The following is a 21,966-nucleotide window of genomic DNA, read 5'->3' on the forward strand; positions in this document are numbered from 1 at the left end:
AGAAGAGGGGAAAAGCTTTTGCACATCCGAGCTTTTTAAGACAAGATATGATCACCAGAGCCAAGCATCTATCACCAAGAACCTATCCATTTGTTATCCATCACTGTTAAGGGCTACTGATAATGAGCGATATTCAACCAGCTTCTTCCTTTAACACAATGACTATAAGGTTGCAGAATGCTCTCCCTCTTCCCAATGCTACCCCCTTAAATCTGTTCTGGGTATTCCCCAAACCTCCAGAGCAGATTTGGGGAGGGCATGGGAAAGCCAAAAGGAGGACTGAGCAAGCAGAAATCCTTACGCTAACAAAATGAGTTCATTGGACACTGCCCCATATACTGAAAGCCATTGAAACACTTAGTATTGTTACACGCCCTTTCCGATCATTAATAAGAAAGTCTCTTGGCATTTCTATCAGCTCTGCAATCTGCCCTGAGCGTTTTAGGAGCACATGAGATGCAGTGTTCAACTGCAAAAAGCGGTTAAGTCGCTTTCCTGCCAACTCCTGTAGGGGTTCACACCACACATTCACTCCAAATAATAAATAACTCCCAATTTATTGCAGTCACTCTAGCATGTGAACACTTCTATTTGCACTCATTTAACTTTCTTCATATATAAACTCTTGACTAAAATATATAAATGTATAATCTATCTGTGTGTCTGGGTTGCCTATGTAGTCCAAATGCACCATGCACACTGACATTGTGCCTAGACACACACACACACACACACACACACAGAGAGAGAGAGAAACTGATCAGCTGCTGCTAAAGAATACACACATAAAATAGGCAGAGTGTCCTGGGCTCACTGCTGGACAAAGAACTCAAACTACCAGTTCGATTTCTGCCCAAGACTTTAACGCTTAAACCAGACAGCGTTTGTGATGGCCACATTTTTAACAATAGTGATAATAAAACAACTCCCACCCATCCCCTCCAGTGTTCAAAATTCCCCGGTCGCCAGTGGTTTTTTGCGACTGCTGACTGTTCACTTGTGACCAAGTGGAGAGGTTTTGTGGCCAGGTTTGGTGACTGACATCTCCACCATGTGGCTAGCTGGCACACAGCACCCTTTGCTGCCGCATGCCAAAAAGGTTTAAGGTGCCATTTGGAGACTAGCTTACGGTATATATCTGAGTTTCTAACGCTGATCCACTCAGTTGTGGGGTGAAAATGACTGAAGTTGGTTCTAAAAGGGTAAAGGGACCCCTGACCATTAGGTCCAGTCGTGACCAACTCTGGGGTTGTGAAGCTCATCTCGCTTTATTGGCCGAGGGAGCCGGTGTACAGCTTCCGGGTCATGTGGCCAGCATGACTGAGTCGCTTCTGGCAAACCAGAGCAGTGCACGGAAACGCTGTTTACCTTCCCGCTGGAGCAGTACCTATTTATCTACTTGCACTTTGACATGCTTTTGAACTGCTAGGTTGGCAGGAGCAGGGACCGAGCAATGGGATCTCACCCCATTGCAGGGATTCAAACCGCCGACCTTCTGATCAGCAAGACCTAGGCTCTGTGGTTTAACCCTCAGCGCCACCCGCGTCCCTTACGAAGTTGGTTCTAGGGCTAAACAAAAATCCTTGGACTGAGCACTCTGCTCCATGCACAGGATATGATTTGCCACCTGGGTCTGATAGCTTGGCCTCTTTTACGAATGTGATGAAAAAGACCTTGGGTCTGAGATCCTGCAGAGACTGTTAGTCACTGCTGATCATTGGCCTTCAACAGATGGACTAGGGCTCACTTCTGGGTCGCAGCCTGACTTAAAGTGAGTCACAACAAACAATGCTGGGCCAGATGGATAAATAACCTGACCTGGAATAAACAAACTTCCTCTGTTCTTGGCATGATAGCACCATCCCCTTTTCTTCTTTCTACTTATGTACATCAGAGGCTTAAAACCACAACAGAGTTGGTTCTATTATATGCAGAGCATCCTGTTTTCGGGGTAAGAACTCAAACTAGATCCAGGAACTGCCAACCTTCGGTTCACGGGGAAGACTGGATCACAAGCAACTTTCCTCCTTCCCAAGTGGCCCTACCAAGATAGAATGGGGGTCTTATTTGATCCTAGCTTCACTTAACACAGAGATCAACTGTCTGCATCCAGACATGATGCTAATAAGTACAATGGGAATGCCTGTTGTCTTTGTCAGGCATTCCCATAGTACTTATTAGGGTCATGTCTGGATGCAGACAGTTTATCTCTGTGTTAAGTGAAGCTAGGATCAAATAACGCCCCCATTAGTTAAAGCTATGGTTTTCCCAGTAGTGATGTATGGAAGTGAGAGCTGGACCATAAAGAAGGTTGATCGCCAAAGAATTGATACTTTTGAATTATGGTGCTGGAGGAGACTCTCGAGAGCCCCATGGACTACAAGAAGATCAAACCTATCCATTCTGAAGGAAATCAGCCCTGAGTGCTCACTGGATGGACAGATCCTGAAGCTGAGGCTCCAATACTTTGGCCACCTCATGAGAAGAGAAGACTCCCTGGAAAAGACCCTGATGTTGGGAAAGATGGAGGGCACAAGGAGAAGGGGATGACAGAGGACGAGATGGTTGGACAGTGTTCTCGAAGCTACAAACATGAGTCTCACCAAACTGCAAGAGGCAGTGGAAGACAGGAGTGCCTGGCGGGCTCTGGTCCATGGGGTCACGAAGAGTCGGACACGACTAAACAACAACAACAACTATGGGAATTGAGCATGGAGAAGTTTTCTGCTTATGTAATCCTCCTTTCTGCCTGGCACGGCTACAATGTGGACTTCAGAACCCTTTGCTTCTACTTCTAACTATTTTCTACATTTACTAGCACTGCCCAAATCAAGAATAATGGTTACCACTAGCTATCGTTTTGTAAAACGAGCCAGGAATGCCCACAATATTTTGTAGTTGGCTTGTTTTCCTAAACCTGGAATGAAGAATATAGGAAGCTGTGCTATACAGAATCAGACCATACAGTCCATCTAGTTCAGTATTGTCTACACCAGGGTTTCCCAAACATGGGTCCCCAGCTGTTGCTGGACTACAATTCCCATCATCCCTGACCACTGGTCAAAGGGATGATGGGAGCTGTAATCTAAAAACAGCTGGAGACACAGGTTTGGGAAATCCTGGACTACATTAACCAGCAATAGCTCTCCAGGGTTTCAGAACAGAGGCATCCCCCAGCCCTACCGTACCTGGAGATGCCAGGAACTGCACCTCCTACATGCAAAAAGCAGGTGTTTTGCTACAGCCTACCAGATGTTGTAGGACTACCACACCCATCATGTGTATTCGTGTGTTGTGACTTTTAAGAATGTAACCCTGACAGCAGGCATCCCCTTATGTTTTATTATCTGCAAGCTGCGCTTGGAGCATTTCTATTGATCTTTTGGCTGAAGAGCAGGATAAAAAAAATCTCCAAATAAAACAATTTAGAAACCTCGACCATCTGGCATTTAGCTTGAGCAGATGGGAACTGGAGTCCGACAACAGCTGGAGAGCCAAAGGTTCGTCACCCCTGCCATACACCCAGAGTTAACATGAACCACTATTTGCCCAAGTTTGGACACAACTTCATTCAGTTGAAAATAGAAGCCAAACGACCTAATCTCCCTTTGCCTCTATTGGAGAGGAGAGGGAATGGAGGGAAAACAAATGTAACACTAAACCATGAAAAAAAATGTAGGGCCTTTGTGGTTTTGGTTTTGCATGTAACACTTAACCATGGTTTAGTGTTACATGCAAAACCAAACCACTAAGGTCCGGCATCTTTTTCATGTACATTTACTTTGTACTGCTCTCGTGTACATTCTGGAAAGGCTTAAGGACCACGTCCAAAACCTGCCTCCTGAAGCCAGAAAGCACATTCATTCCTCAAGTGTCCCAAGTCAATGACCCTCCTACCATCTGAGCACAAAAGCTCCATGCAGAGGAAGTTCTTGCTGCTGGGCAATTATTAGAATAGCTTATGCATCATTAGATGGTAGAGATTGCCCTGCCTGCCTAGACAAAACAGTGACCGTACAGAAGTTAAGGCAGGACCTGAAAAGGGCTGATTTTACAAATTCAGGCCATAACTTAGAGACATTAGGAATAAATGTAATTGTTACAGAGTAGACCCAGATTAGAAGCTAACCAAGATTTTACTGTACACTGCACACATGCGGCTGGCAAGAAGCAAAAAGCTGATTATTCATTAAAAGCTGCCTTTGTAAAAATGCAGAATTGCTGTACTTCGGAGACAACTACAAAGTAGTAATTTTGTTATTATGTCTCAGCAAGTGAATAAACACTATTATACATAATCACTTGCATCCCTTGACACTTACAATTTTGCCATTTCCTTATTAAGCACATGTGACCAAAATGGATACGCTCCCTCTCTCCCAAGAGGAGAATCTTGATTGTCGACTGAAAACTCAATCGGTTTATTATTTCCAAGCAAAAGTTAATGTCAAAGCTAGGGGATGGGGAGACATCACCCAACCATACAGGCGACAGCAGTTCTATAAACAACCTCCACACTGCAAAGCAAAGTGGGCATGGAAAACAGAGTTCAAACCTTAAACTGTAACATTTAGGATTCCCCTAAACAGAGGACTCAGCTCCATTAGCCAAAAAAACAACATTTTGAATGTGTTATAAACATACAACAACAAATGGTGCTGGAGAGCAAAAAAAAGGGGGGGAGGGAATGTGTGTTTTTTCTTTTGTTAAAATGATTTACTTTCTGACTTATTTATAGCAGGTTTTTCCCTGTGTGTAGATCTACCCAGTCACTGACATGAAATTTATTACGGTCAGAGACCAACTTGAGAAACACAAATCCCAATAGCAAAGCAAACATTTAAAACAATATACAACAATGGATTTTAAGTTTAAAAATGTGATAGGCATATAAACACACAAAAACTTTAAGATAGACTACCTTAGAGAAATGACCCAGAGTCACCCGTGGATCCGAGTTTGGGAATTTTCTTAACAAACTAGATTGAATCGTGGGATGGTCTGTGCCTACAGATCTGTGCGCAGAATCTGGCGACAATCCGGGTTGTCTTGTGGTCTTTGCCTAACAGGAGAAGAGCAAATTTTTGCTTTACCGGGAGGTCGGCAAGCCTCACCAGCAGGGGGTCAATGGTTTCTCTACGTGCCTCATTGGGACATCTAAAAAATATGTGTTCAGGGCTTCCTATATCCCCCAATAAAGGTAAAGGGACCCCTGACCATTAGGTCCAGTCATGACCGACTCTAGAGTTGGGGCGCTCATCTCGCTTTAAAGGCAGAGGGAGCCAGTGTACAGCTTCCGGGTCATGTGGCCAGCATGACTAACCCGCTTCTGGTGAACCAGAGCAGCGCACGGAAATGCCGTTTACCTTCCCGCTGGAGCGGTACCTATTTATCTACTTGCACTTTGTGCTTTCGAACTGCTAGGTTGGCAGGAGCAGACCGAGCAACAGGAGCTCACCCCGTCGTGGGGATTCGAACCGCTGACCTTCTGATCGGCAAGTCCTAGGCTGTGGTTTAACCTACAGCGCCACCCGCGTCCCTCCTATATCCCCCAATGGACAGGCGCAAATTCTCTAGTCATATAGGACTTTTTTAAAGGATCCTTCCAAGACCAGCAAGGGCAGAGCCGAGCTTCTGGCAAGTGTAAAAGCCCTTCTACCCAGTCACTGTTTCCTTCACATCTTTTGCACCCTGAGAGTGGCAATGGGGGTGGGGTAGGGAAAAGGCAGGCGGTGTCTCTCCAGGATAGCTTGCTGATTGCAAGCATAATCTAGTCCAGTGGTTTCAAAATTTCCCCCCTGGACCGCTTGAAAACTGCTAAGGGTCTTGGCAGACTACTTAATGATTTCTCTGCCTACTGCACCAACTGTAAAGCACTGTGCTAGATGCTGAACGTTTTTTTTTAAAAAAAACTGAACCAAGATTAAATATCTTACTTCTAGCGTGCCATTAACTTCCCTGCTCATCCTCTCTACTTCTGTAAGTTACTGTGATGGGCTGGGATTCGGACTCAGAGGCTGAACCTGAGGAATCCCAGCCTGCACAGGAGTCCCCGCCTCCAGAACCAGCTAAGCTGGGGCTGGGGCATGAGCCTGAAGGGTCCTCACCTGTGCTGGATCCTCAGGTGCAGCCATCAGCAGAGTCCGCTCTGGCCCCTGAGGTGATGGAGGACCCACTGCCTGCAGGTGCTCCACTCTCAGCCCCGTCAGAGGAAGCTGAGGTTGCCTCTGGGTCCGGTAACCTTCCAGCCTCTCCTGAGCTGCAGAGGCTCAGGGCAGAGAGGCAGAGGGAACTAAGTTCCTACAGGATGAGTGCTCGCCTCCAGACCAGCAGAGACGAGTCACCTGTGGACCGGGGCCGCCCTATGCCTCAGGGCACATAAAAGCCAGCCAGCCCCAGTCCCAGGTTGCGGGAGCAACATTGTTGGTAACCTGTTCCTGCCAGCACCCTGTCCTGCTCTTCTGCTAGAGTTCCTGACCTCACCCGACTCCTTGCCTTGGACCCCGCTTCTGCCTTGACGGACAGCCTACACACCACACCCTCGACCCTGGACTGGACACGGACCTCGCCGCACGGTAACCCCCCAGGACCAGCACAGTTACACCTCCATCACCAATTGCTTCTCGCTTCTTACCTGCTCACAGAGGACTCAAGTCCTCCTGGCTGCAGAGGTCAGCTTTTTCGGCTCGTTCCCCAAAGCAAACATGCTGGCCAAGCAGCACCTAGCAGAACTGAACCCCAAATCCCATTCACCTGCTGACATCACCCAGAGACAGGTGGGAGTGGTTTGGGGGAAAGGGCCTTGCATGCTATGTTGAACCCCCTGACAAGCCAAGATTGGCCCGCGGGGGTGAAGGTTGCCCACCCCTGCCCAGCGTTAGAAACTCAGATATATAAGCACTTTAAATCTAGGTAATGGCCACCACAACAGAATGTCTATTCACCATGGGGTTGGACTAGATGACACTTGGGGTCCCTTCCAATGCTGCTACACTTCTACGGATTCTACGATCTCAACTACATTGCTTGACTGCAGCTTCCTCTTACAACAATTCACTTGTCCCATTATGCAAGAAGGTGAAACACACACAGTGGAAATGGAATTAACTATGGACTAAGGCAGAGGTTTTTAAACTGTGGTCGCCAACCTACCACCCAGAAATCTCCACATAGTCGCATTTGGACCTGTGGCAGTAGCAAAACGCGCCTGGCGCCTGGCTAATTTCTAACACTGTGATCCAGCCGTATTTTTTCTATGGCTGTGGTAGGCAGGAGGTTCTGGCATGAACTCCCTTCATGGAGAATATATGCATCCCATCCACTCTTGACTGCTGACAAACCTGTGCAGGCCATAGATGTTCCCATGAAGAGCTAGGGAAATGGCTGCAATCTACAGGTATTCAGGCTTCTCCCACAGAGAACCAGGAGTCAGGTAGTGGAGCTACAACCAGCCTGCAGGCTAAGCCTGTTCTTGCTATTGATGTGGCAAGAGCACCACAATGCATAGGACTTCTGTAGAATTCAGTTATGATCCTAGGCATCAGGGCATTGCACATGCCAGGTACTGAGGTTGCATCACAAAGCGGTTCAGATATCATGTGGTACTATATACTGGTTTATTTCCTCATAGTCAGATCCCATCTTTCCTTCCAGCAGGTGCTCAGTGTGACTATACTAACAATCATAATAAGCAATGACGTATCATTGCAACACATCAAATAAAACACAACGACAACAAATCTGGATGCAAAATAACCAAACAGAACATCAAACGAGAGTGGCAGTGGAAGTATTAGTTATATCCAAAAGGCCTGGACAGACAGAAAGGGTTTTACCTTACAGCTAAATATGGCCAATGTGATAGACAACCAAGCATCATTCCTGCCGGAGTTTCATAAACCAAGAGGCCACCACCAAGAACGCCCTGCTCATGTTGCTGCCCTGATAACAGCAGCTAATGCTTGGACAAGCAGGGCATGCACTGCTGATCGCAGTAGTCAGGTGGGGCAATTGTGAAGAAGGCACACCTTCAGGTACATGGGTTCCTATTTGCTCAACTCTTGGTACCCAATAACCTTGAACCAGGCCCAGTTACTAACAGGCATCCACTGTAGAGATTAGATTAGATTAGCCATATGGAATCCCCCTTCACCATTGCAGACAGTAACCAGGCAACGGCATTCTGCACCAGCTGTAGCTTCTGAATAGTCTTCAATGGCAGCTCCATGTAGAGCACAATGCAGTAATCTATCCAGGAGGTTATCAGCACATGGATAAGCTGAGGATGAGGTGTCCCAGTCCAGGAATGACCACAGGTCGTGAACCAGCTGGAGTTGGGCATAGACACTCATATCAACCTGACTTTCTTTACTCAAGGCGCAAGAATAGGCAGCAACTGATGCGAAAGGTCGTTATCCTGGTGTAACGTCTGTCCTCCTGGCAATGCTATGCTAGCAAGTCGCAAAACCCAGACAGCTGCACTAGTCAGAGCGACTCAAGAGAAGGCATGAGCTTCACTGCTGGTGAAGGAAGCCATACCACGAGAAGCTATGAACAAGTTAAAAATTAGGAGCGCGAAAAGGCAGCAGCATTTGCTGTCGCAGGTTGGGCTTCCCATGTTGTCCCATCCACCCTACGTCCTGCGGTAAAGTGAACTTGCAGGGCTGCAATAAAAATTAGCTTCAATCATAACAGAGCAGTTGTTAGCGTTCACTTCCTCTTGCAAAAATAAAATAAAAGTGACCTCACTTTCCCTTGCCTCTAAGGCCATATCTGGCAAGCACAGCCAATGTTGGGGTAACATAGCCAAGAAAAATAGTTGTGCTCTCTCATTTCTTTCTCTCTCCTTCCACCACCCCTCCTTTTTTTAAAAGAGCTACTATAATAATAATAATTTATTATTTATACCCCGCCTATCTGGCTGGGTTTCCCCAGCCACTCTGGGCGGCTTCCAACAAAACACTAAAAACAATACGGTGTCAGACATTAAAAGCTTCCCTAAACAAGGCCGTCTTCAGTTGTCTTTAAAAAGTCAGATAGTTGTTTATTCCTTTGACATCTGATGGGAGGGCATTCCACAGGGTGGGTGCCACTACCGAGAAGGCCCTCTGCCTGGTTCCCTGTAACCTCACGTCTTGCAGTGAGGGAACCGCCAGAAGGCCCCCGGCGCTGGACCTCAGTGTCCAGCTGAATGATGGGGGTGGAGGCGCTCCTTCAGGTATACAGGACCGAGGCCATTTAGGTCTCAAAAGGTCAGCACCAACACTTTGAATGGTGCTTGGAAACGTACTGGGAGCCAATGAAGATCTTTCAGGACCAGTGTTATATGGTCTCAGCAGTCTAGCTGCCGCATTCTGCAGATTTTAGGGATGCCAACCTAGCAGTTCGAAAGCATGCCAGTGCAAGCAGATACATAGGTACCACTCCGGCGGGAAGGTAAACAGTGTTTCCGTGCGCTGCTCTGCTTTCGGTGTTCCATTGTGCCAGAAGTGGCTTAGTCATGCTAGCCACATGATCCGGAAAAACTGTCTGTGGACAAACACCGGCTCCCTCAGCCTGTAAAGTGAGATGAGCACCGTAACCCCAGAGTCGTCTGCAACTGGACTTAACTGTCAGGGGTCCTTTACCTTTAACTATCATTTTGAAGAGAGAAATGTTAACCCAGACCTCCATGGGCTGGAGGGCAAGAAAGCAGCGCCAGAAATGTTCCTCTGCATGTTACTGCTGATCTCACTGTGGAGGGCTCCGCAAACAGAAGAGAGGCCACAGCAGAATGGAGCCATTTTTGAAAGCTGATTTGTTCCAGGTGAGGTTTTTATCCATCTAGCCCTGGGTTAATTCTTTCAACGAGCACCATCCATTTAAAGCACATCCAACACACAACTTCCCCCAATGTTTCCTGGGAGTTGTAGTTCCCCCCGAACAGAGATAAATTTCCCAGTACTCTTAACAGACCACAGTACCCAGGATTCTTTGGGGGAAGTCATGTGTGTTGGAAGCGCTTTACAGTCATACCTCGGGTTACAGACACTTCAAGTTGTGCGTTTTTGGGTTGCGCACCATGCCGAACCCAGAAATACCGGAACAGGTTATGTCCGGGTTTTGGTGCTCGTGCATGCGCGGAAGCACTAAATCGTGCTTTGCGCATGCACAATAGCGCTGAATCACGACCCCCGTGTGTGCAGACGCGGCACTGTGGGTTGCGAACGTGCCTCCTGCACGGATCACATTCGCTACCTGAGCGTCCACTTTATTTGTATGGTGTGGATCTGCTATTGCAGTCCCAGGATTCTCGGGTACAGCATTTCCACATCACCTGCTATCCAAATCTCTGTTTGACAGCACCGCCATGGCATGGTTCCCAGAAGGCTACGAACCCCACAGTGAGGCCTCTGGAGGGCTGCCATTGCCGGGTGAATGTGGCGCTGCCAATGAAATGAAGGCTGGATTGGGACTGTGGTGTGAATTACTGAGGAGCAAGCCTTTTCACTGCTCTGCTGCTGTTCAAACTGGCACTGTAAAAAGCTTTCCATTAGTAGTAGTAGTAGCAGTAGTAGTGGTGGTAGTATTTATACCCCACCCATCTGGCTGGGTTTCCCCATCCACTCTGGGCAGCTTAAAGTACATATAAAACATGATGAAACATCAAACATTAATATGATGAAACATAACATGATGAAACATCAAACATTAATAACTTTCCTAAACAGGGCTGCCTTCAGATGCCTTCTAAAAGTCAGAGAGTTATCCATTTCCTTGACATCTGAAGTTGTGTGATGATCTCCGGCGGGCTAGGGACAAAGGTGAGAGCTGTTTCCTAGTTCTGCTGGATCTCTCAGCGGCGTTTGATACCACTGACCATAACATCCTTCTGGACCGTCTTGAGGGGCTGGGAGCTGGGGGCACTGTCATACAGTGGTTCCGCTCCTTCCTCCTGGGCCGTGTTCAGAAAGTGGTGGTGGGGGATGAGTGTTCAGACCCCTGGGCTCTCACTTGTGGGGTGCCTCAGGGTTCTGTCCTCTCCCCCATGCTTTTCAACATTTACATGCAGCCACTGGGAGAGATCATCAGGAGGTTTGGGCTGGGTGTTCATCAGTATGCGGATGATACCCAGCTCTACCTCTCTTTTAAATCAGAACCAGTGAAGGCGGTGAAGGTCCTGTGTGAGTGTCTGGAGGCGGTTGGAGGATGGATGGCGGCTAACAGATTGAGGTTAAATCCTGACAAGACAGAAATACTGTTTTTGGGGGACAGGAGGCGGGCAGGTGTGGAGGATTCCCTGGTCCTGAATGGGGTAACTGTGCCCCTGAAGGACCAGGTGCGCAGCCTGGGAGTCATTTTGGACTCACAGCTGTCCATGGAGGCACAGGTCAAATCTGTATCCAGGGCAGCTGTTTACCAGCTCCATCTGGTACGTAGGCTGAGACCCTATCTGCCTGCAGACTGTCTCGCCAGAGTGGTGCATGCTCTGGTTATCTCCCGCTTGGACTACTGCAATGCGCTCTACGTGGGGCTACCTTTGAAGGTGACCCAGAAACTACAACTAATCCAGAACGCGGCAGCTAGACTGGTGGCTGGGAGGGGCCGCCGAGACCATATAACACCGGTCTTGAAAGACCTACATTGGCTCCCAGTACGTTTCCGAGCACAATTCAAAGTGTTGGTGCTGACCTTTAAAGCCCTAAACGGCCTCAGTCCAGTATATCTGAAGGAGCGTCTCCTCCCCCATCGTTCTGCCCGGACACTGAGGTCCAGCTCCGAGGGCCTTCTGGCGGTTCCCTCACTGCGAGAGTCCAAGTTACAGGGAACCAGGCAGAGGGCCTTCTCGGTAGTGGCGCCTGCCCTGTGGAACGCCCTCCCATCAGATGTCAAAGCGATAAACAACTACCTGACATTCAGAAGACATCTGAAAGCAGCTCTGTTCAGGGAAGTTTTTAATATGTGACATTTTAGTGTATTTTTCATCTTTGTTGGAAGCCGCCCAGAGTGGCTGGGGAAACCCAGCCAGATGGGCGGGGTACAAATAATAAATTATTATTATTATTATTATTATTATTATTATTATTATTATTATTATCTGATGAGAGGGCATTCCACAGGGTAGGTGCCACTACCGAGAAGGCCCTCTGCCTGGTTCCCTATAACCTCACTTCTCGCAGTGAAGGAACCGCCAGAAGACCCTAGGATTAGCCCACCTGCTCATAAATATATTTCTATTTTGTGATCAATATTCCATATTATAAGAACTGCCCTGCTTGGTCTCACCCGAAGGCTGTTCTTATGACAAGGGACAGAGAACTGTTTACTAGCCTGACACACAAACATCTCATCCCGTTCCTTTTAGGGAAGGACTAAGCTGAGTGGCAGAGGATGTGTTCTGCATGCAAAAGGTCCCAGGTTGGGCCACCAGCATCTCCAGTGGGAGACTGGGAAAGATCCCAGTCTGAAATCCTGGAAAGCTGAAGCCAGCCAGAGTATGTGTACTGAAGTAGATGGTTTGATTAAAAAGGGAAATACAGAATTTTAGAGCTGAAGGGATCTCAAAGTTCACCTTAGCCTCACTATGAATCCAGAAGAAGAAGAAAAAGAAGAAGAAGAGGAGGAAGAAGAGGAGGAGGAGTTTGGATTTGATATCCCGCTTTATCACTACCTGAAAGAGTCTCAAAGCGGCTAACATTCTCCTATCCCTTCCTCCCCCATAACAAACATTCTGTGAGGTGAGTGGGGCTGAGAGACTTCAGAGAAGTGTGACTGGCCCAAGGTCACAAAGACATTGGTGTCTGTTTTTTCTCTTGCATGTCCCAGAACAGGCCTTTACTACATAGGTGGCTAACATGCTGCCTTCCAGATGTTGTAGGATTTCAACTCCCATCACGCCCTGCCAATTTGACGAAGGATGATGGGATTGTAATCCAACAACATCTGGAGGACCACAAGTTCCCCTCTGTCATGCCCATCTCCTAAAAGCACTTGAGCAAACCATCACATCTTCAGTTAGAAAGAGCCCTGGCAGAGCAGAAGCAAGGAATTCAATGCAGGAAGGCCTCTCTCAACCTCTTATACATCAGAATACAATGGAAAGCTGGCTAAATGAACAGCTGGAGCAACAGCAGAAGGATTCGGCTAATTCAGAGTCAATAAATTCAAGAAGCATGCTGGTTTATCATCAGATTACAGGACACCCACTGGATTTTGCTTCAGGCAATCCAAGGTGGAATTAAGACGTTGCATGAGCAAAAACACAGGGCCGTTGCCTAAAAACCAGCCATGTGTCAAAAGACAGTTTAGGGGCGAATACAATTTACAGCACATCTTATTACTAAGGCTGCGGAGCAGGCTGGGGCAGGACATAGGGGAAGCTGCAATAGAGTCTAGACCAGGGGTTGGCAACCTAAGGCTCATGGACCCCCACTGCCCGCTTGGGGACGCCCACCACCTGCTAAACCAACATGGAGCAGAGCGGGGACCACCTTCCACAACGCTGGCCGGCTTCCCATTGGCTGCAGGAAGGTCCTGCGGCCAATGGGAAGCTGCGCACGCCTCATCCACGCCGGAAATAGTGTTTGTGTGCACTCCAGCACACGGCAGCATTTACAGGACCGTGAACCAGCCCAAGGCACAAAAACTTTGCCGACCCCTGGTCTAGACATAATGCGGGAAGGCAAAGAGATGCTGTTTTGCAAGTCGGTGCCTATTTTCTTGCAACATTTTCTCCTGCCTTCAGAACTAACCAGGATCGCACATGCAACGAACCTCTTTGCAAAACACGCACTGATAGATTTCCTCCCGTCTCCATTACAGTTCTGTGAATGCTTTCCCCCCCTCTGCCTCATGCATAAAAAATATTTTGCATTTTTAAATTTTTTTAAAAAATCATCTTATTCTGGGAATTATGAACTAAGCAGCCCTCTGCATTCCACCCACACAAACACACACATTGTTCAATCTGGTTAGAACAAAATGGCGCAGCTGCTGTTTGATTGCAATGAACATTCACCCCATTCACTGAAATATGCATCGTGAATGCTTCAGTCGCTGAAGTTTACCCTCTCGGGGTGCTCCATCATGCCTACTTTTGTGCTGGCGAGACAAGAGAATTTTCAGAAGATTAGCTCATAGCTATCAAGACGAGGAGCATCAGTGCTCAGTACCTATTAGTCATATTTGCACTCTGCCTTTCCTATAAGGCAGGGGTAGCCAACCTGTGGCCCTTCACATCTTGCTGGACTACAGCTCCCATGATCCTCCAGCCCCCATCTGCCCCAGCCAGCATCACCAGTGGTCTGGGATGATGGGAGTTGTAGGCCAGCAACACCTGCAGGGCCATGGGTTCCTCACACCTGGTGCAAGCTGACTCGCTATAAGACAGCTTCCTATGGCCCTAGCAAGGCTGTGAAGCAGCTTGGGCTCTGAGTGACAGGCTCAAGGCTGGCCAGTGAGCTCCATGAGAGGCAGAAATCTGAGCCAAGCCAAAGCTCTGCACGCTACACCACCCAGCTCACACCATATTGTTTTATGTCATTGGAGGGAGAAGAACCTTAGCATTGTTCTCTCTTGGGAGAGTGGTTTGTTGTTTTTTAAGTACATTCATACCTTGGCTCCCGAATGCCGCAAACCCGGACCTGAGTGTTCTGGTTTGCGAAACTTCTTTGTAACCCGAACGTCCAACGTGGGTTCTGCGGGTTCCAATCAGAAGCTGCGCCTTGGTTTCTGAATGTTTTGGAAGTCGAACAGACTTCCAGAACGGATTCCATTCAACTTCCGAAGTACCACTGTAATTGCCTTTTTCTTGGGCTCCATGATCACTGCAGGTGGTGACAGCAGCCACGAAATTAAAAGATGCCTGCTTCTTGGGAGAAAAGCAATGACAAACCTAGACCACATCTTAAAAAGTAGAGACATCACCTTGCCAACAAAGGTCCATATAGTTAAAGCTATGGTTTTCCCAGTAGTTATGTATGGAAGTGAGAGCTGGACCATAAAGAAGGCCGATTGCCGAAGAATGGATGCTTTTGAATTATGGTGCTGGAAGAGACTCTTGAGAGTCCCATGGACTGTAAGAAGATCAAACCTCTCCATTCGTAAGGAAATCAGCCCTGAGTGCTCACTGGAAGGACAGATCCTGAAGCTGAGGCTCCAATACTTTGGCCACCTCATGAGAAGAGAAGACTCCCTGGAAAAGACCCTGATGTTGGGAAAGATGGAGGGCACAAGGAGAAGGGGACAACAGAGGATGAGATGGTTGGACAGTGTTCTTGAAGCTACCAGCATGAGTCTGACCAAACTGCGGGAGGCAGTGGAAGACAGGAGTGCCTGGCGTGCTCTGGTCCATGGGGTCACGAAGAGCCGGACACGACTAAACAACAACAGTTCCCACTGATTTGACTGCCAAAGGATGAGCCCTGTTCACTGCAGACAATTCTGGGGCATCTTCTCCAAGATTTCTAGAACTTGATTAACTATAGACCCCGTAGAAAACTCAAAGAGAAATTTAATCAACAACATTTCCTACCATCTCTACATCTTTCAGAAGCAGTGGGCTAGCTGTCCTTCAAGAGGTTGGCCCACAGTTACTGATCTTCAAATTGTGGAACCCCAGTGAGAGCCCCAGGGTTTTCCACAACAGTTTGAAAGCCACTAATTTATTTTTATTTTTTAAGTTGACAAAGTAATGGTTATTAGCAATCACCACCAACCCACCCCTCCCCTCCCTGTAAATTATGTCCCCAGAAAAGCAGTCAACTCCACTCCCGATTTATACTCCAGACAGACTTTCTGGTTAATGTTTTTCCATTTGCAGTTTTCACCCTTGTTCCTAAAAGCGATAAATTCCCAGGAGGAAATTCTGCTGTAGAAGATTCAGAGTCTTAATTGCCTTCAAGGTGCCACAAGACTCTTGGCTGTGTCTCCCAAGGGCAGCCAACACCTCTCTTGTACTGACTTACTCCAAGCAAAGGGCTGATAAGACATGTTTCCTTTTGCACTGAGCATGAATTTGACTTCTGGCAAACATCCCTGAATATAAATACATCCTATTCTCTCACCAAAAAAAGCCCAAAAACATACTGGGGGAAGGGAGGGAGACACAGAGAAGCCTGCATTCCATCATAGCAATCCCATAAACCACCTTTGGTGCAACCACTTGTCTCTGAGCTCACAATACTTTCAGCCTCTCAGTTTGAAACAGATGTACTTGGGCAGATAGATGCAGGCTCTGTTTATACCAGCAGCATTCAAACTGTGTCCTCTGGAAGCCTAGTCGCCATTCCTAAGCAAGAAGATCAGCCATGCAGATGAAGGTTCTCAACAGAAATCTCTCTCTCTCTCTCTCTCACCCCCCCCCCCCGCAGTACACAATTACAAAAGACACATTCTAGGTGTGCTCTCTCTTTCACTGTGCAGCGATCCCTCTTGCTGTTCTGGCTTCTGAGATTCAGAATATTTTTTTTCTTGTTTTCCTCCTCAAAAAACAGGGTGCGTCTTGTGGTCTGGTGCATCTTATAGAGCGAAAAACACGGTGGATCCCTCCAAGCCTCAGGTCTCCCAACCCTGATTCTATATAGCAGCTTTTGCCAACCTGATGTACATCAGAAGTTTTGGACCACAACTCCCATCAACCTCAGCCACCACACACATACCCTCTATACTGACTAACTCACTCCCGGCTGAAATGGGGTTAGTCGAGGCTTACCGTTTACAGCAGATGCACCGCATTACACCGGTTCCTTTGTCAAGAACCATTGATTTTGCCCAGGTTTCCTGACAGCTTCAGAATTTCAACCTCTGATGTACCCACTAATGATATAGAACCCCACAGAAACTCTGAAGGATGTACCTGAGTCTCAGTCCCTTACATAAGGATTACAGTCGCCAAAACAGAACGACTAGTTGCCATTTGGGGTCCAGATGGCTCAAAAGTCGTATTTTTTTAATACGGCTTTTCGGGTCCTGAAATTCATTCCGATTGCGCAGATAAAGTACAACAGATAGAATTCCACAGGATGTGTTGCTAGTATATGGAAAGCTGTCAAGAACCGAGGATTTCCAGGCATACACCTCCAGACAGTGGAGACATCAGGAGCCATCCTGGAGCCCGGGCATCTTCAAAATGTTCCTAGCACCTGGCAAGCTTTGAATGATGGCGACTAGTATTCAGAAGAAATACCAGCCTCTGTCTATGCATCATGGCTAGTAGCCTTATCTCCCATGAATTTGTTCAATCTTCTTTTAAAGCCATCTAAGTTGGAAACCCCAGGGAGGCAGATTTGGCTTGGGGGCTTCCAGCTGCCGACCTCCATCTAAAAAGGCATACAGTGGCTCTAATGTCAGCAGTTGTTTAGGACAGGCTTCAGGCTTCCTCTTCAGAACCACTGAGTCTTAAACTAGACTCTGATCGTGCACAAAAGGTCCATGTACAATTTAATAGCGCTTGAACTTTTATCTGCTGTGATTTTTACTGCCTTGGCCATTATGGCTAATAATATAACACCAGGGAATTTGGATGAGGAATTGCGTTGGCATTATCTGCAGAGCAGCAAAACCCAAAAGGCTCCTGCAAGATTATACATTAGCAGAAGCAATCTTTGCCCTCCAGATTGGGCACATAAACAGCTGATTAGATAACTTTTTTTTAAGGACCAAGGACTGAGCGCCAAGCACCAACCATTGGAATTTTATATATGCAACAAAATATGCTTGATCACGCTCAATTTCATATCCCTCCGCACATGAAACTGAGAAAACATTATGCCCAGCTAAATCTGCAACCACCAGACTTTAAGAACCACTATCAACCTACCTGCACTTTGAGGCCACCATCGAAATCCCTATGCACATGTCTATGTGCAAAAACACTAAGAGCCAGATTGGCATAGTATTTGGAGCATCAGACTAGGACCTGGGTTCAAATCCCCATTGATTACAATGGGACACCATCCCAGTGTCTTTTCTATCCAGTATCTACATTCTTCATGGGCCTCCTCCATGAGAGGTCTTGTGGATAGCAACCCAAGAACGGGCCTTTTCTGTGGTGGCTCCCCGTTTGTGGAATACTCTCCCCAGGGAGGTTTGGCTGGCACCGTCATTACATATCTTTAGGCACCAGGAGAAAATGTTCCTCAAGACCCTGAGCCCTATCTTGGCTGGGGAGGGAGGGGTATAAATAAAAAATTACTATTATTATTATTCGACTAGCTGTTTGGCTGATTAACTTTCTATGGCATTTTAAATGTATTGGGGTTGCTGGTTTGTTTTGCTTTTGTTTTATTATGTATTTTGTGTTTCCATTTTCTATTTTTATGTTGTAAGCCAGCCTGGCATCTTCTGCTACAGGGCACTATACAAATTTAATTAATAATCATAGTAATAATAATGCATTCCCACGTGTCTTCCTCACAAAAACCACCCCAACACCCAAGCAGTACCTGTTCCTATTAATTTTGTTGCCGTGTTAGTTTCACAGTTCTGAGAAGGCAAAGTTGTCACCCAACCCTCTCGCCCTACCGGATTTACGTTTCAGCAAACAAACTGCAGCTTACAAATCTCCCCCCCCCCCCATGATCCTGTGGTCCCTTCCAACCTGAGGGTGTGTAAACATACCTCCACTACCAGCTTTTTAGAATCATAGGATCGCAGAGTTCGAAGGGACCCTGTGGGTCATCTAATCCAACCCCTTGCAATGCAAGAATCTTTTGCCCAACACGGGGCTTGAACTCGCAGCCCCTGATATTCAGAGCCTCATGCTCTAGCAAATGAGCTATCCCAGCTTGGCCTGATCATTCTTTTTTTCTTCTTCTTCAAAATACACCCACGCTTTCCTACCGCACATCTGGAAATGCACATTGCCCGGGAGACGGAAGATGTGCAGATGTGAGCAGCTTCTGCCTTCACCTACACAGACTGGAAAGGGAGCAACGAGAAGAGATGGGAAAAGAAGTAAGCAAAGCGAGCACAATATTGCTCCCTATTGATTGGTAAGGGGGAGGAGCAAGGAAACCAGGGCCAAGTCTTCTGCATGTACACACACACACACACACACACACACAAGCACTCCTGTTTCCTTGGCTCACGATTCTTGCCTGCCATTCCTCTGTTCCCAGTCTCTGTTCCAGCCCCAAATTCGCTCCCTCCATGGCATGTCACTCACTGGTGTGGTGATTTTATAAGCTCGCATTGGGTCCTCACTGCCACCAAACAAAGCCCCTTTCCTAGATCTACCCCACAATATATCAATGGTGGTTTTTTGTTTTAAAGCAAAAGCTTAGACAGTACGCTAATGGAATGACAGAATCATTTATCCCTCCGTTTGCTCATCTCCCATGTGCGCATGGGCATCCAAATTCACACAACCATCGCAAAACACGGGTTGTGGCACATCTGGGTGGCAACACTTGCTTCGCCAACCAAAAAGCGCTCTATAAATGCCCATGTCAACAATACCTGCTGCGGAAGACTAAATGGGTCGACCGGGAAGCATTTCTGTGCAATTGCTGGTACAAGCCATTCTTCCTGGGAAAGCCCATATACGTAGTTCACATGCACACGCACACACATACACATGTCCATCGTTTCTTTCATATGATTCATTAAGTACACCATATTCAGAGTTCCTGGAAAAGAGGAGATTTAAACTATGAGGAACATTTCTCTCTCCTATTTGCACACGTGCTGTAGGAAGCACACAGCCTTCCAAGTCCTCTCCGCTCATCTCAAGGGAAACAATGGAAAAGATGCTACTCCTCTCCCACCTCGCAATTCACCTACCTGTGCAGTCATAAAGAGGCCGCTCACCTGGCTCGCCACCCCGCCCCTTTCCTTCCCAGCTTTCACTCCAAAGCCCCTGGCTTTGCTAGGAAGCAGAACCTGTTGTTGACAAAGGACCATCCAGCAAGCCCCGTTCTAACTCTGCATTTCGCATTTTATTTATTTATTTTGCATTTTTGACTTGGGAGGGCTGGCTTCATCCAGAGTGGGGGGGGGGGCGGGGAGTGCAGAGCTCGTCGGAGGGAAACCCCCACGGGACCTCCTGTCCCTCCCCCCCCCCACACACTCCTGGCTTTGCATTTCCACACCGCTCCCAACCGGAGGAACTGGAGCTCAAAGACTTTCGCTTTGTTGGCAAGATACCACCCTGATCCCCCAATCGAGATGATGCGATAACAAGCTTTCGTTCAAGTCCCAATATCTCTTTGCAGAAAGGGAAACACGCATTTCTCTTTCTTTCCCTCCCCCCCACCTCGTCTACAGTGCCCATGCAATGCTTTTTTTGCAAGGCAACCTCTGCCCATGCAATGCTCTGGTGTGTGTGTGTGTGTGTTTTTTTTTTTTGCAAGGCAACCTCAGCCACAGAAAATCCTTCGTTGCCCCCTTTCCTCTCCTGCCCCCCACCCTGGTTTCCTCCCCCTCTTCTCCCCACCCAATTTGCAAAAAAAGAGAGAGAAAGGGCGGGGGAGGGGGGGAAGGGACGACTTCCCTGTTTTGCAAACCGGAATGCAAAGCGGGCAGGGACAAAGAGTGCTGGGGAGACGCTCCAAAACATGACACGCACATCACATATATATATATATATATACACACACACACCCCGGAAACACGCGTGCATCGCTCAGCCCCGCTCTCTCTCTCTCTCCCGGCGCCCGGCTTACCTCTTCTTCCGAAAGTCCATAGACCGGCTCCACCAACCCAGTCGCCATGGATCCGGAGGGCTGCGGGGGAGGGGGCCCCTCGGGCAGCGAGGCGAAAGCCGGCCAACGAAAGGAAAGCAGCGGCGGAGCGGGTGTCCTTGCAAGGCAAGCGATGCACCACCAAGCACGACAAGAGGAGCAGCAGCCGCGGAGCTTTCTCTCTCCCAGCAAGAGTCAGGCGGCCAGATCCAGGTGGGGCGGGGGCTGGGGAAAGTGCGGCTTTCCTTTACCCGGCCACCCACAAGAGAGGGAAGGAGGACGTGGGAGCGCGGGGTGCAAATATGCAGCTGTTTCTCCTCTTCCACCCGAGCTGCGGGAGTGGTGGGAGGAAGCGACGGAACCAGCGGGGACTCGAACCCGCGACCTGAAGGTTCCCCTCCTTCCTGCTTCTGCGCCCGGGCTTGGAACGGTTCTATTGCAGCCGCTGGCGAGCCGCGCGCAATCAAGAGCGGAAAAAAAAGCCCTTTCCTTGAGCTCCGGAGCTAAGAGAAAGCAGGGGGCGGAGCTCCCAAGAAATTCGCGGGGGGGGCGGGCAGAGAGCCCCGCCCAGGCCAATCGAAAGCGCTATCAATAATGAGAGGCGGAGCTTAGAGGAACCAGTGGGGTAGGTTGCCTCGTTTCCCACCCCCAACTACTGTACAGCTCTCACTTTTGGATTTCTTCTGTTTTTCCCTTCTGGAGAGTTTGGGCTCGCGACGGTTCAAAGGAAGGAAAAGGTGGCAAGGGATGGAATGCAAAACTCTGGGCTGCGGGGGAGGGGAAGGTGCGGGGTTTGCAGATCGGAAGGCGTGGGATACATTTCCGAATTTTGCACTTTTGGTAAGATTGTTGCCCGGATACTATACTATACTATCTATCTATCTATCTATCTATCTAAAAATTATTAGATTTTTAAAATTAGATTTTCCACAATGATAACAAAAACCACAAAGCAGAATGATACACAAAAACAGAAAAATATAAAGAAAAATACATCAATGAACGAAAAAAAAAGAACAATAAAAAGATAAACAATAACAACAATCTTAATTCTTTACAAATCCAACCTTTTAAACATCTTGGTTGACTTTCTCTAGTCCCTCCCTTCTGAGTTTCCTTGTAGTTGAAGGTAACAGCTTTCCAGTATCCTTATTAAACTAAAACAATTTCCAATCATAGTCCATCTTATTCACATTTCTTAATATTCTAAATCCCATTTATTTCATTATAACTTAGTTTAATCCTAGGCCTATTTGTTCCCGGATACAATATAAATGTGCATCTGAGAAACATGGTTAGGCTCCCC

General features: G+C 47.6%; 1 protein-coding gene across 3 annotated transcripts in view; it reads right to left on the reverse strand.

Moving 5' to 3' along the window:
- Nucleotides 1-21,133, reverse strand: part of NEDD4L (NEDD4 like E3 ubiquitin protein ligase) — a 260,860-nt gene extending 239,727 nt beyond the window's left edge. For 2 of the 3 annotated variants that reach the window (XM_079994715.1, XM_079994714.1), the window contains exon 1: nt 20,643-21,132. In XM_079994715.1, coding sequence (XP_079850841.1) covers nt 20,643-20,690 — 48 coding nt within the window. In that variant the 5' untranslated portion in view covers nt 20,691-21,132. Of the gene's footprint in view, nt 1-20,642 lie in introns of all 3 variants that reach the window. The other variant, XM_079994713.1, reaches the window with a different exon arrangement.
- Between the last annotated feature and the right edge of the window lie 833 nt (nt 21,134-21,966).

This window comes from Podarcis cretensis (assembly GCF_951804945.1).
Source record: "Podarcis cretensis genome assembly, chromosome: 11".
In the NCBI taxonomy this organism is placed as follows: domain Eukaryota; kingdom Metazoa; phylum Chordata; class Lepidosauria; order Squamata; family Lacertidae; genus Podarcis; species Podarcis cretensis.